This window comes from Equus przewalskii, chromosome 4 (assembly GCF_037783145.1).
Source record: "Equus przewalskii isolate Varuska chromosome 4, EquPr2, whole genome shotgun sequence".
NCBI classification, from domain to species: domain Eukaryota; kingdom Metazoa; phylum Chordata; class Mammalia; order Perissodactyla; family Equidae; genus Equus; species Equus przewalskii.
The window spans coordinates 88538456-88554616 of NC_091834.1; the positions used below are offsets into that span (position 1 = coordinate 88538456).

At 38.9% G+C, this 16161-nt stretch overlaps 1 protein-coding gene across 3 annotated transcripts in view; it reads left to right on the plus strand.

Moving 5' to 3' along the window:
- Positions 1-15632, plus strand: part of BPGM (bisphosphoglycerate mutase) — a 28902-nt gene extending 13270 nt beyond the window's left edge. For all 3 annotated transcript variants that reach the window (XM_008520773.2, XM_008520776.2, XM_070617745.1), the window contains exon 3: positions 14669-15632. In XM_008520773.2, coding sequence (XP_008518995.1) covers positions 14669-14847 — 179 coding nt within the window. In that variant the 3' untranslated portion in view covers positions 14848-15632. The remainder of the gene's footprint in view (positions 1-14668) is intronic.
- The last annotated feature ends 529 nt before the right edge of the window (positions 15633-16161 follow it).

Below are 16161 nucleotides of genomic sequence, written 5' to 3' on the forward strand. Positions count from 1 at the left end.
GAAAGTTAGAGGAAGGAAAATAAAAGGATGGCTTATTGGAGATAATCGGTAGCCTCAATTTTATTTTAACTACTTGATGTTGTGTTCTAGCTGTATTCTAAAATGTACTGTATTGTTACCTTCCTCTTAAATAACGTGAACTAAATGAACTCTTTTGAGGACTCAAGCTTACCAGTTTTGGGCGTCAGTGATAGCACTGTGACACCTTCTGGGGATTTCTCGTTCCCCTTTCTTCCTTCACTAAACAATCCCAGACGATTGTGCTTTTTGAATGACCTGCTGTGTCTGGTGTTTTCCTGTCTATTGTCACTGTCAGCAGTTAGCTCGCTGGTATTAGAGTGTATTTCTCCAACATTCCTTTTCCATTCTGCTTTGCTTTTCTATCTGAGGCTGTGAAAAATGAAAAGGTTGACACTGTAAGTGAAAATAGTTTATTGGTAACAACAAAATGAAGTGATCTTTATGAGATTTTATTGTAAACTTTTTAGCATGTGTTTTTTGCCCCTAGTTTTTATAACATGGCCAAGAGCCAAATCATTACTAATATGCCTGCATCCATTAGCTGTGCAGAGATCTAAAATCTAGAGACTTCATTTCCTATTAAAAACTTTGTTGACTAGACAGAGCGCTCGATCTGTTTGTGTGTGTGTGGGTGTATCGTATTTACTCAACTACATAAAAGGTTCTATTCTTCTTTGTTCAGAATAGTCAGATATTTGATTAAATGATATACAACTTGATCATTATTGGACCATAGTGCTTTATTGTTTGAAGAAAGTTGAGGGTCCTCTTAGGACAACAACAAAGTGAAATTCAGAATTTCCAAGCTTATGCTGGAAGACGTATTCCATCTCACCATGCCAATTCCTTTCTCCAGAGGTGGGACATAGACCTCTTTGTGGCCAGCCTCTCTTCTCTAAAGAAAATGCCATAATTTCCTTCAGGATCCTCTTTTCTTCCCCATCTCAGCTAGGAAATCCTCCTTTTAAAGACAGTTTCCTGCTGTTTAGTACCATTTACTCCTCATCTATCTTCCGTTTAGATCTCTAGGATTATTCTGCATCCCCAACCACAGCTCATTCTAGATACCCCCTCCTATTAGTGCGTTGAAAATTTAACTATTTGTTGTTTTTTTTAAGGAAATAGGAAAATTTAACAGCTGGTAAAGAAGACTGTCACTATGGTGAGGATGGAGGGAGAAAGGGAGAATTACCTGTGGAGGGTGAGGTTACATATAGAAAAGCTTACTTTCTATATTTGAGGGAGGTTTTGAACTATCAATTTATCAAAAAAGCAATCAAATGGTATAGCTGCTTTGGAAAACAGTCTGGCGGCTCCTCAATGGGTTAAACGTAGAGTTACCATATGATCTAGTAATTCCACTCTTAGGTGTGTGCCTGTGTTAGTTTCCTAGTGCTATTGTAACAAAGTACCAAAAACTGAATGAATTAAAATAGCAGATACTAATTTTCTCACGATTCTGGAGGCTAGAAATCCTTAATCAAGCTGATGGCAGGATCATGCTTTCTCTAATGGCTCTAGGAGAGAATCCTTTCTTTCCTTGTCTAGCTTGTGGTGTTGGTTGGAAATATTTGGTGTTCCTTGGTTTTCAGATGCATCACTGAAACCTTCCATCTTCACTTGGTGTTCTTTCTGCGTGTGTCTGTGTTTCTCATCCAAATTTCCTCTTTTTATAAGGACACCAATGGTATTGGATTAGGGCCTACCCCAATGACCTCATTTTAACTTGGTTACCTCTATCAAGAGCTTATTTCAAAAGAAGGTCACCTTCTGAGGTATAGGATATTAGGACTTCAACATGTCCTTTCAGCGGGGAGCAGAGTTCAACCCATTATAATACCTGAGAGAAATGAAAACATATGTACACAAAAACTGGTACACAAACTTTCATAGCACTATTATCCACAATAGCCAAATGTGGAAGCAATACAAGTGCCTACCAACTAATGAATGGATAAATTAAAAGTGATACAGCCATACAGTGGAATATTATCCAGCAATAGAAAAAAAGGAAATACTGATCCATGCTACATATGAATGAATCTTGAAACGTTGTATGTGGAAGAAGCTAGTCACAAAGGATTATATGTTGTAGGATTCCACTTACATGAAATGTCCAGAATAGGCAAATCTATAGAAATGGAAATTAGATTATTTGTTTCCTAAGCTGAGGTGGAGGTGGAGGAGGGGATGAAATGATGAATGACTGCTAATAGGTACAGGGTTTCTTGTTGGGGTGGTGAAAATGTTCTAAAATTGGTTCTGGTGATCGTTGCGCAACTCTGGAGATACTAAAAGCCATTGAATTGTATACTTTAAGTGAGTCACTTGTATGATATGTGACTTATTTCATTCAAGCTGCAAAAATAATTTAATCAACAGAATTGAAAGATTAAAGGGTTTGGCATTGGCCTGGAAAACAATAGTTTAGGGCAAATATATGGAAGTGATAAAGTAGAAATCCATGGATGTGGAGTATAGAATAAGGAGAAAAATTAAAATACAGCTTTGACTCCTGGCGCAGAAATGGGTTTACAGGGATCGCTGAAAGTTAGCCGACATTTGTCCTCAGGCTTCATTTAACCTTTTTCCTGAAGGCCTTTCTTTTTGAGCAGGGTTAGCCCTGAGCTAACATCCGCTGCCAATCCTCCTCTTTTTTTGCTGAGGAAGAGTGGCTCTGAACTAACATCCGTGCCCATCTTCCTCTACTTTATATATGGGATGCCTGCCACAGCATGGCTTTGCCAAGTGGTGCCATGTCTGCACCCGGGATCCAATCCAGTGAATCCCAGGCCACTGAAGCGGAGTGTGCGAACTCAACCCCTGTGCCACCGGGCCGAACCCTGAAGGCCTTTTTTTTAAGTTGAGTGTATGGAACTAAATTGCCTTTCAGAGATGAATGAAACTGAAGCAACCTTAAATTATAATTCCTATCCCTGTCACTATAAACAGGCTTTATAGAAAATATTTTTATTTTCGGGATAATTGATTTAAAATAGTGGTGTCCATGCCGGAAATAATTGATTTAAAATAGTGGTGTCCATGCTGGAAGAGGTAAATTGTACAAAGAGGCTCAAGTAGGAAGTATGTGAAAGTAGGTGAGTCTAGGGCTGGCAGCTGTCTGCAGCAGAGGAGAAGGGAGGTGTATATGGTGGAGATGGGGAATGGAAATGGTAAGGTTGGTGACCAGGGAGGATGGCAGACATCCGGGGGAAAAAATTGGTCGAAAACACAAAATATGCCATGAGACAAAAGCCCAAAGCCAGGGACACAAATGGAGTGGATATGAGGATTGAGATTTGTCCTTAGGAAGACATAAGGGTGGTTTAAAATCTTGGGTATAACAACTTTGTCCCTTTTCTGGTACTATTGTTAAGATTGATGGAGTTCTTTGATGTTGCTCTGACTCCCTATAGGGACTTACTCCCACTCCTGACATGGAAAAAATTATTTCATGTGCATGAAATAGACTGGACTAGATTTTAGGCTCACTTCATCAATTAGTTATCATCTCTTGTTTTAGGAGTCCTCTAAATGCCAGTCTCCACTGATGATTTCTCTTACAGTGTGTATTGAAAAATAAGATCTAAGTAGTCTGTGTCACAGCTGTGAGAATTAAGCATAAGTGGTTTTCCCAAGATCAGAAGAAATAGCATATGTTATTTCTTCCATGTCATTCCTGTTAATTTAGTGAGATTTCAGCCCTTTTAAAATGTATTCTAGATGTACGGGCTTGCTGGTATAGGAATACCAACATTAGCCCTCGTATCTTGCATGTCTGTCTTTGAAGAGCTCAAGTTACAGGACTTCATGTGGTACTTGATAAATCCCCAGCCTGAAAGAAAACATTCCATTGAATTTGGATGCTAACTTTTCAAGACTTCAAAAATTAAGTAATCCCCCTTACTTTAGGGGAAAAATATAGATTTTTATCTTGTAGAAAGGACTACTTTCCAATTTATTTGTGCATGTGTGTTTATTGTGTTAAAAAACATAATAAAATTTGCCATCTTAATTGCCAATTTATTTTTACTGTAAAGTTATATGACCATTCACCACCGTTTTCTGGTTAATACCTATTATCTCAGTGCAATTATTAATAGCAACTCCTTTCACTTTCAGAAGTGCCCCAACGTGGATGATAAATTAAATGGTCACCTTACTATAAAGATGTTAGCTTTCACCAGTGTTAAGAATGAATCCTTGAAATGGGTGTGACTGGATTCCCTATTTCCTATAAAGACAAAAGTTCCGAAATTCTTTGCATTGATTAAATCAAAAAGTAAAAATGGTTGTGGTTGTAGATTCCTCTGATTCCTAGTCATGCTTTCTAGATATGTTTATATAAAATTCTCTCCTGTAAAACAGAATCTTTATGGAACTGGGGCAGTTTTCCCCTATATCGTCCTTAAACTACTTGACAGACTTAAAGCACTTTACCTTCTGCTAGGGAGGAGTGTGGTAACTGATAGAATCAATGACAGCATACCATTGTATCATACAAAGACTTCTTTATTGTTTAAAGACCGTAACTGTAGGGTGGGAAGAATGATGACCCAGTCAAATAACTAATTAGAATATTGGTCTACCCTGAAATCTCGATATGCCTTAAGCTGTGTCTGCTAAGAGTACACTAGTGTTACTCGTCTACCCTGGATGGCATATACCATATAACATTAAGATGTTATTTTGTTTCTCCTCTGTTTGGTGCTATCACTGTACCCTAAGGGCAGTCAAATCCCGTGCAACACTTCTTCCATTTCTGGCAAAGACAGGTGCTGTTGAAAGAAAATGGAACCCAGACAGACCTCAAATGACTTAGCCATCGTCATGATAATTAGTTGGAGTCGTGAACGCCACCCAAATCCAGTTCACTGAGTCTCCACACACAATTACCACCTGGGCTTTTTTGTTTTACATTTTTACGGAAAGTAGCCCTTCTCCTGATCTATTCTTTGTTTGGAATACTATATTATAAGAAACTGAGTCTAGCATCCTTGGCAGGTAAACCATAAAAAGGTAATTTGATGCTACTAATTGAGCCTGAAATTTTTACTGCTGTTACCCTAAAACTGTGGTCTGGAATGGCGTTCCCTAGTATACCTGTACAAGGTGGTCCTTTTCTGAGTGCATACTGTGTATCATGCGCAGTTCTAAGCATTTTACAGACCTGTCTTGCTTGATGTAGGCTCCGAACTCAGTGGAAAGCTATAGTTCAATACTGTGTTTTACTCTGTTGTTTAGTCTAGTATCCAGGTCGTATTTTCTATTTCATGTATCAATTATTGATCGCTAAGCTGTTTTGCATAAAGAAACTGCTCTAGTAAAAAGGAGCAAACTTTTGATACACCCAACATCACGAATGAATCTCAACTGCCTTATGCTAAGTGAAAGAAACTGGGCTCAAAAAGCAAAGTACTGTAAATTCCTATGTGAAAGTCCTAACTCCTAGTACCTCAGAATGTGACTGTATTTAGAGATAAGACCTTTAAAGAGGTAATTAAGGTAAAATGAACCATTAAGGTGGCCCTAACCCAACAGGACTGGTGTCCTTATAAGAAGAGCAAATTTGGACACAGGCACATGCAGAGGGAAGACCGTGTGAAGACCCAGGGTGGTGAGAGGATCTACATGCCAAGGAGAGAGGGCTCATAAAAAAGCCAACTCCTCGATGTCCCCAGAATTGTGAAAAAATAAATTTCTGTGATTACAAAAAAAAAAAAAGCCAAAAAAAACCACACCACCCACTAAGCATTGTATGAGTCCGTTTATATGCCATTCAGGAAAAGGTAGTTCTAGAATTAGCTTGTCACTTAGTAGAATTAAGTGACACTTGCTACATACACCTACCCATGCCTTTGAAAACTAACCTGGGGGGCATCGTTATGCTTTCTGGAGACTCCAGGAGCTATTGGTACTGACTTAATTTAGCGATTAAAGCATGATCAGCATAGGGAATTACCTTTCAAAGTCCTTTTCCATAAGACGTTATGTGTAATCTGCTCAAGTTCTGTACTCAGAGGTTATGAGCGCCTCCAGTAAAGGTTTTTCTGTCCCTGAACTATTTCTGTTCATTTGCCACCAGATTCTAAATTCTCTTTTTAATTGGGTCTTCCATCTGTTCTTTTTCCCTCTCCAACCACCTAGTCTGGAAGTAGATCGACAAGGACGTCCTGGAGTCAACGCAGGAGAGCAGTTCAGGGGGAGGGAAGTGTTTCTGATCCGGAGGTAGGTTTAGCACAGGAACCGTGCGTCAGTGGCTAGGACAGGCCTCTACCCTGTCAAATTACTTATTTATATAATGTCTCTGCTCTTAAATTGTATATAATTTTGGGATTGCTTTACTTTTAACTTGATAGTAGTTCTTATTACTTTCAGAAGAAGGACTTGACCCAGACGTGTGAAAAATTATAGAATAAGAAAATCCCTACTAAAGGGACTGCTTTACTGATTTTTAACAGTATAAACAATTACCCATGCTGTGCTCACGAGTCCAGATGAAAGCAGGGCCCACCTCTCACTGGCTCAGACATTCTCACAAAGCACCACCGTGAAACCCAGGCTCAGCATCTGAACGTATCCTGTACTGCAGTGTTCCAGACAGGCGAGTGTTTCTTTCTCTGTGGTTGGCATAGTCACTTCCTGTTTGTTTCCTCCTGGCCCACACTGAAGGAGAAGCCAGGTACTGAACTGAATGAAGCATTAGGTGTAGTCTGCATCTTGCCAGCGGAAGTGGATTGTTTAGTCTGGGTTCCAGCACAGAACTAGGCAATTTCAAGTGTGGAATAAGAGCGGCATGCAAGAGGCTCAGGAAAGGCAGACTCGGTCCCTGAAGAAGGGCGTGCAGCTGCACACGTAGCAAGGCAAAGAAGTGGTGAGATGAAATTAGAGAATCAGAGAGGAAAGGTCAGCAGGGATTAGCTGTGGGGACAGGGACTGACAAGTCAGTCACCTTTGGCATTTTAGTGTGATAGTTTCAGAAGCACCCAATTCATACCTCTCTTATGTGAGGCAAATACTTGTCTAGTGGTATGGTTAAGCTTTCTCTCATTATAAGTGTAATTGACTTATAGAAAGCTTTATTTTTAAAAGTTGTAGGCCATTTAACTATAAATTTAAATGTAGAATGAGTTCTCTCTGCCTTATTCTAAATTAGAGGTGGTTATTCTATTAACATGTTAGAATATTCAAATAACTCATTTCTAATTGTTCTCCAGCCTGCCTTTAACTTGTTCATATATAGCGTTCAAACCTTAAAGAATTATAATTAAAAACAGGTGGATCATCTATGCAATTCGGAACCTTTTGTGTCACTCTTATTCTGGCAGTAGAAGAAGACAGAACTCAGCACAGATCGCCCAGCAGAGGGGTTTGAATTGTGACTGACTTGACTGGGAAAGGGAAGTGGGACATGGCTGGTAACTCATGGTGGAATGGTTTGATCGAAGCTATTTTCCTCTTGTTCTAATCCCCCAAAATATGCTTTATAGAATTGGGGGATTGTCCTCTTGTCTTGCAACAAATCTGTCTCCCTGAACATCTTCTCTGCTATTTCCTGATATTCAAAAAGTGTTTGGGAGCAAACACTTTGGAGAAAAACAAAGAAAATATATATGAGATAAATTTAATTTGAATTGTTTATTTCGTTAGCCCTACATGCAGACAACCTTTTATTCAAGCTTTTCTTTTTTTCTTGGTAAGGTAATAAAAGGATCACAATCTTTAATCAAGGCTTCAACAGTAAAAGACTAGATATAATTTGAAAACCCAGAGAGTTCAGATTTATTCATTTCAGCCATGTGCCAAGCGTTCATTAAATCAGGCACTGTTCTTGGTATAAGGATATAGTAGTGCCTACAGTTGGGCATACCAAGTCCTTACTTTCAAGGAGCTTGTGTCTCCATTTTGATCCCTTTCTGAAATTCGGCCACTACTGTCTCTGGCAAAGTCCTCAAATTGCTTTCATGTATGGGCTTTATGCATTAGAATTTTTAATGTTTAATTTTTAATTTTAATGTTTCATTCCTTATAGCCTTTATTTATGTGTAAGAAGTAGATCCATATAATACACACAGTTGTAATAGTGGATCGTATAGCTAAATAATTTCTGGACCGTAGCAGCCAATGCATAATAGTGTTCCTTTCAGTTGAACAAACACTTACTAAATTCTTGCGGTGGGTAAGGCACTGTTCTAAGAGCATGAGTGATACAGGGACAGATAAAACATGGTCCCTGTTCTCCAAAGCTTGTAATCCTGGTGGGAGAGGCAAGCATGTGCACAACCACCTCTAACAGAAGGCGGAGTGTGAGTGCTGTAGTGTATGTACAGTGATCTCAATAACTGGTTCCTGTTCCTGCTACAGTGACTTGGGGGATGGGGCTTGTAGGTACAGATTTGACTTTCTGAAGCTAGTCCTGCATGCAGAAGATAAAGTTGTTTGAATTTCTCCCCATATTGGCCCTGAGTTACCCCTTTGACTTACCCCCAAACTTTCCTTATTTCTTGCTGGAAATATCCCCGTCATTTAAATTGATTACAGTTGCCTCCTAGATGCTCCTATGTGAAGATTCAAGAATTCAAGACAATGACTGGGGACTCATGGAGGAGTGGCTGCAGAGGGGGAGTGATGGAGAGGGGTAGTTGCAGAGTGGGCACTCTGTGATGTTTCCTTCAGAACATTCTTGGATGCTGTAAAAAATCGAAGCCAGTTATCAGACAGGGGATGTGATATCTGGTCACTCGTTTTACCTTTCACCTGATGTTCCAGTTAATGAGTTTGTAATATGATATTACATAATGTAGTATTGATTCAGTTTGGTTAATCCAGTGCAGAAGCATTATTCTAGCCTTAGGAGTTCTGTTTGCTTAACTTTCTTAGGACAGAGAATGTGGCTAATGCCAAAATTGAGTAATGAGTAATGGCTTCCCTGTGGTTTTTCCTGGTTTGCTATTTTAAAATTTCAATTGCTTTAAGTCTTATTGACTGATTATTAACCAGTCTAAGTATTTTAAATATTTGTAAGTAATTAGTCTGCTGTGTGTGTGAATGGCTTGAGTAGTCATTAAAGTGGAATGTCAACTTTTATTTAGTTATTGGAAATGTTTCTATTTTTGTTGAGCTCTCCTTCCCTCATCAGTGAAATATTGTCATTCTTGTGGCCTTTGTTTATTTGGCTCTTTGGTTGGGTCCCACACAAAAGTGGGTTGTTATCTAAGCCATAGGCATGCACTTGAGACTGGTGCTGTGAAAGAGAGGACCTGTTAGACCTGAGGCCATGGTTAAACGAGTGAGTCCCATGTGCCGCCAGCCTCTCGCCAAAGACCTAGCACTCTTTTTCTGAGGTCACAGACTACAACTCCTAAACCTTGCCCATCGTGATCCCAGTATGTTAGCTCTTTCAAGGGGGTCTGACAAATCTGTGCATGCCCTTTACTAGTCCTGAAAACATGAGAACACTGGGTGCTGGTGTCCAGTTAGTACCCGGGGCAGTGCATGCACACAAGCATTCTCCTCTCTTCTTATGCTGTGATGGAAATAGCCATAGACGAGTCAGATGACCAGAGTTGAAGTCCTGGGATTTGGGAATGAAAAAAAAAAAAACCAGGTCCAGTTTTACTACCTTAACAGTCTTGTGACTTGCACAGTTTTATTTAACTTCTCTGAATCTGTTGACCGCTTTTTAAAATAGCTTTATTGAGGTATAATTCACATACCATGCACTTCACTCATTTAAAATGTACAGTTCAGTGGCTTTTAGTATATTCACCATCCTTTCATCACCACAGTCAATTTTAGAACATTGTCATTACCCTCAAAAGACAACCTATACCTAGTTTTCACTTCCCAGTCCCCCCATTACCTCTAGGCCTGGCCAACTGCTAATCTATCTATGTCACTATGAATTTGCCTGTTCTGGACATTTCATATAAATGGAATCATACAACAGGGAGTCCTTTGTGACTGGCTTCTTTCACTTAACATGTTTTCAAGGTTCATCAATGGTTAGCATGTATCAGCACTTCATTCCTTTTTATTACCAAATAATATTCCATTGTATGGATATACCAGATTTAATTTATCCATTCATCAGTTAATGGGCATTTCACTCTTTGGTTGTTATGAATAATGCTGCTGTGGAGATTCACGTACAAGTTTTTGCGTGGGCATCTTTCTCCTGCGTATATACCTAGGAATGAAATTGTTGGGTCACATGTTAACTCTATGCTTAACTATTTGAGGAATTGACAGACTGTTTTCCAAAGAGTTCACAGCATTTTATACTCTTAATTTTACAGTGTATTAGGATTCCAGTTTCTCTCTATCCTCACCAACACTTGTTTATAATCTGACTTTTTTATTGTAGCCATCCTAGTGGGTATGAAGTGGTATCTCATTGTGGTTTTGATTTGCGTTTCCCTGATGACTAATGATGTTGAACACCTTTTCATGTGCTTACTGGCCATTTGTATATCGTTTTTGGAAAAATATTCAGGTCTTTTGCCCATTTTTTAATTTAGTTATCTGTCTTTTTATTATTGAAGTATAATACTTCTCTGTATACTCTAGATACACGTCCTTTATCAGACACATGAGTTGCAAAAATTTCCTTCTATTCTGTGGGTTTCATTGCACTTTGTTGATGGTGTCCTTTGAAGCACAAATGTTTAAAATTTTTATATGCCTAGTTTATCAATGTTTTTTCTTTTATTGCTTGTGTTTTTGGTGTCATATGTAAGAAACCGTTCCCTAATTCAAGGTCGTGAAGATTTTACTTCTATGTGTTCTAAGAGTTTCATAGTTTTAGCTCTTAAATCTAAGTCTTTGCTTCACTTTGAGTTAATTTTTATATAAGGTATAAGGTAGGGATCTAACCTCATTCTTTTGCATGTGAATATACAGTTGTCCTAGCACCATTTATTGAAAAGTTTATTCTTTCTTCATTTGATTATCTTAACACACTTGCTAAAAATCAATTGATCAAAAACATGAGGGTTTATTTTGAACTCTCTGTTCTATTCCATTGATCTATATGGCCATCCTTATATAAGTAACTCATACTACATGCAAGTACCACACTATCTTTTATTTTTCTTTTTTGAGGAAGATTAGCCTTGAGCTAACATCTTCTGCCATTCTTCCTTTTTTTTTTTTTTTTTGCTGAGGAAGATTGGCCCTGAGCTAACATCCATGCCCATCTTCCTCTACTTTATATGTAGGATGTCTGCCACCACATGGCTTGATAAGCGGTGCATAGGCCTGTGCCTGGGATCTGAACCGGTGAACTCCAAGCCGCCAAAGTGGAGCACACGAACTTAACCACAGTGCCACCAAGCCGGCCCCCACACTATCTTGATTACTATAGCTTTATAGTAAGTTTTGAAATCAGGAAATGTGAGTCTCTCAACTTTGTTCTTTTTTTTTCCCAAGATTATTTTGGCTGTTCTGAGTGCCTTGAATTTCTGTATGAATTTTAAGACCAGTTTGTCAATTTCTGCAAAAAAAGTCAGCTGAGATTTTGATGGAGATTGTGGTGAATCTCTGTTAATTAGGGCAATATTGACATCTTAATAATACTAAATCTTCCAATCCATGATCATGGGATATCTTTCCATATATTTAGTTCTTTAATTTCTTTCAACAATGTTTTGTAGTGTTCAGAGTATAAGTTTTGTACTTTGGTTAAATTTATTCTTGAGTATATTATTCTTTTTGTTGCTATCATAAATGGAATTATTTTCTTATTTTCATTTTTGTTTTGCTCATCACTACTGTAAAGAAGTACAATTGATTTTTGTAGATTGATCTTGTATCCTGCAACTTTGTTGAACTCATCTATTAGTTCTACTAGTTTTTAGTGGGATTGTGTCATCTGAAAATAGAGATAGTTTTTCTTCTTCCTTTCTGATCTGGATCCCTTTTACTTCTTTTGTTTTTGGCCTAGTTGCCCTGGCTAGAACCTCCAGTACAATGTTGAATAAAAGTGGAATGTTTAGCCATTTTAAAATAAAGTCTTAGGTCCAGAAACATTTGCAAAGGTTAAGAGTTGGTAACGTTGTAAAGGCACACAGTCTATAAGCAGTGAATCTGAGATGCTGATAGATGTGTACACTCATAGTTTCTATTTCTCCTGGTCAACGTTAGTCAAACACGGTCATTTTTGCTAAATAGTTGTCTTCTAACAAGTTGATTTTTGCAGTGAAAATTTAGATTAATTGGAGAAATCTATAAAATCCATCTTTCTCTCCAATTCAGTAAGCAATGTGCTTACAGACTCTGGGGACAGATAAAACATGGTCCTTACATGATAGATGAATGTAAACAGTCAGTGTCCCCACTTTTCTCATGCCTCTAGAGTGCCTCTACTTTTCTTAACCATTCAGAATAAAATAAAGGGACTGTGGTACTAGAAGAGACTATCCTCCCTCATTTTATAAATGAAGAAATAGTTCAATGGAAGTAAAATCCTGGCCAGGGTCACAAATGTCCTTCCCAAGAGGGATATAATAGGCCCTGAGTTACTGGTTAGTTGAGTGAGTTAGGCCTGAAGGGTCCTCCGAGAGGACCTTCAAAGCTTCCCTGGATTAGGGGTGAGAAGCACTGGGTTCCACAGCCTCAGTGGTCACCTGGCTCTAAACCACGTGCCGTTGAATTCTGCTTCTGCTGTCTCCAAGGGATGCGTGTGGCAGCTGCTGTGCATCCAGCTGTCAGATCTGACCTGATGGAGCCACAGGGCTCTTAGAATTCAAAGCAGTCATCTCCCAGCTAAACAGCTGGCTGTCTGGTCTGGATTTATCTGTTCTTGCCAGCTTTAGTTTGGGATGGTAATCTTGTGTAGAGTTGCAGTGTGGGGTTGGGGGCTTGGCAGGGCAAAGTAGTGTTTTAGTAGCCTGCCCTTTAAATCTTCTACCTAGAAGAAAATTCCTGGTAGTGAAGAAGAAACACTTATTGTGCTATGCTTTTTCATGTATGTTCTCTTTTAAGTGCATTCCTCCTACCCCAGACCCTTTGTATTGGTGATAGAGGAAGAATGTGTGTGTGTGTGTGTGTGTTTGTGTGTTTAATTTGACAGAGGGATTGGAGGCCCAGAGAAGTTACTTGCCTAAATAAAGTTCTCTAGTTAGTATATTGAGGGGGACTGGCAGAGGAGGAGATGGGCAGTGTACTTGGAAGAGACCCTGACTTGCAAGTTGGGATTCTTTCCATTGTTTCATAGCTGCTTGAGAACGTACAGTTTGTGCATATGGGTTCTTAGGTAGCTCTTCTGGGCCTAGAAATGAAATTCTAATAAAGAACTGCACCAGTGGTTGGGATCCAGTGCTGTAATTCTGTGACTTTTGGCTGGCACTCATAGTTATGACCATTAGTTAATTAAAATGACAAAGTGCATTGATAACTAACTGCTAACAACTTATTCTGCCATCATCACCTCCCAAGTGAAGATGAACCCCCTTGCACTCTCCTTGGAACTTTCTCCACCCAGGTCCTTACTTTCAATATAGAACAGAGGCATATGTTTAGAATTTAAAAGTCTATGTAATAAAGCTGTGTTTTTAAAGTAGATAATCTGAATAGTTTCAGTTGCCTTTCAATCTCTTTTCTCCTCCCTTCTCTTTGCCCATTTTGAACTCAGAGAAACTTGAAAGGCATTACATCATACGATAGTTACCGATACCTGGGTTTAAATTCAGGCTCTGCTATATACTATCTGTGTGATCTTGAGTTGTTTGCTTAACCCTCTCTGTGCCAGAACTTGTTACGTGGAAGAGTAATAGCTCATGTCCTCATAGGATTGTAGCGATGATTAAATAAGTTAATACATATAAAGTGCTCAGAAGAGTACCTGGTGTATAGAATATTCTTAGTACATGTTAGCTGTTTATTGTTAAAAGCAGTCCACAATAGTAAAAATATTATCACTACCACTGCTAGTACCACCCTTACTACAACTACAACTCTTCTGGTCAAAGTTGAACTACCTGTAATTTACCTTATTTAAAAAAGGATTGAATGAGGCTTGTGCATTACACATATGTTCCTCTCCTAGCAGTTGGGGTGTTAAGGGACCAGGAGAATGAGGCCTCTTTACAAGGCCTGTCTTATAATCCGTTCCTGATTCTCCTTGATTGTGCTCCCTAAGCATCAAGGGGTGTGTTCCTCCTCGACTGGATCCAGCCCAGGGCATTCCACACTCAGTGTTGGGAAACCGACCACATTCTGATCAATTGAACTAGATTCAGTGATTAATTTTAGCCAGCCTGGGGACAACATGTAAAAGGAAGAAGACAGAAAACTCTCCTGGTTCACTTTCAGAGTCTTCAAGATTGATTCCTGTGGAAAACACGTAACACAAATGTGGTCATGGAGAGAATAATTTTCATTCCTTTAAAATTTATATAGGAAACAGCTAGGAACAGGTTGCCCCAAAAGGTATTTACTAAGATTTGGTGTGATGTGAATTTCTGTCTTAGCTTTTTTTTTTTAACTTCTAGGGAGTTCTTGGCTTCCAGGAACTTTAGCTGGAATCTGTCACCATCTCTGCTGACATGCACTTACCATGGGACTAAGTAAATGTGCAGTTAAACGACTGAACAAAACTTCCTCCTTGCTTGTCTTTAAAGCCTTATTCCTTCCTCTCAATCTACAGGGATCTCAGACGAAGACATTATCAACATTACCCTTCCGACTGGAGTCCCCATTCTCCTGGAGCTGGATGAGAACCTGCGTGCTGTTGGGCCTCATCAGTTCCTAGGTGACCAAGAAGCTATCCAAGCAGCCATTAAGAAAGTGGAGGATCAAGGAAAAGTGAAACGAGCTGAAAAATAAAGTCTTTCCCAAGTGCTGGCTTGGAAAAGCTGCAAAAGGAGTAGCATGCAGTGTGTTCAGGATACTGCTCTCTCTCTCTCTCTTCATCTCTCTCTCTCTTTTTTCCTGTTTTTTTTCCAGAGCTAGGCTGTGGGGTAGAGTGTGTATAGGTAACTAGATAACTTATGTTGGCTCAGATAAAGGCTTTAGGATGCCCGAGTGTTTATGTCATAAGCCTTATGAGTTAGCTCTCCTGCTAGCCCTGTTTGAATTAGCCACTAATTCAAATTAGTAACCAGTGGGGCTTAGTCAGTGTCATCAGTTTCTGAGATGGGAGAGTAACAAGTGGAGGTAAATTTTAAGGTATATGTCACTCAATAAATTATTATCAAGTCATCATTGACAGGTACCACTTAATCTAATAAGTGGTTCACCTTTATATTTACTAAGACTTTCTGGGATAATAGTAAAGGATATTAGATAATACACTATACTTAAGTATTTATTACTAGTCTTTTCCTCTAGGAAAAGGGATACCTCGATAGTTAAGACCAGAGGCCCATTAAATGGGAAAGTCACAGATGGGTTCATCCAAGACAGCCAACAGCAGACAGCAGACCCTTTGCCTTGTCTCTAGTCCAGAGATATCCTTCGTTTGACATTTGGTGGAATTCCTCTTGGGCTGCTAGAATTAGCAGCATATAGACAATTATAGCTGTTGTTCTTTTTTGTTTCATTTTTGGTTTTTGAACTTTAATCTTTGGGTACTTAAAACTGGTTTAAAAATAAAATTCTGTGGTCGAAAATGATATGACCAAAGCATCTCCATATGACTGATAAGTACTAAGTAAGGGCCTCTGAAGTAGTCTTTAGCTCGTAACTTCCTGTAACACTGAAAGAGTTGCACTTCCTCCAACACATGGACACTCCTAATTCTCAATAAATTGAAGGTCGGGGTCAGGGGGAAAGTAGCGTATAGTGGGTGTAATTTTATTCCCATGAGCAGGGGAAATGGTATATTGGGGCTTGTCACGTACATTTGTTGTTCATCAGCTGAGGGCAGAAGATTATAGTATGTAGCATAATGTAGCTGGGGTAGGCCATGGACAGAGTTGATTGCTTAATGATACTATTTTCCACAGTATATCTTTAGATGCTGTAGGTATGTAAGTCATCATTTCTTTAGGCTATTTATTGCCTTATTTCAAAGCAAGTAACATATATTTCAGCAATAAAGTCATGTAAAAAATTTGCAGCTATAATAGCTGTTACAAATATTTACCATTTTTTAATGATTTTTCCATTGGTGGATTAGTTTATTTGTATCCGTTTTAT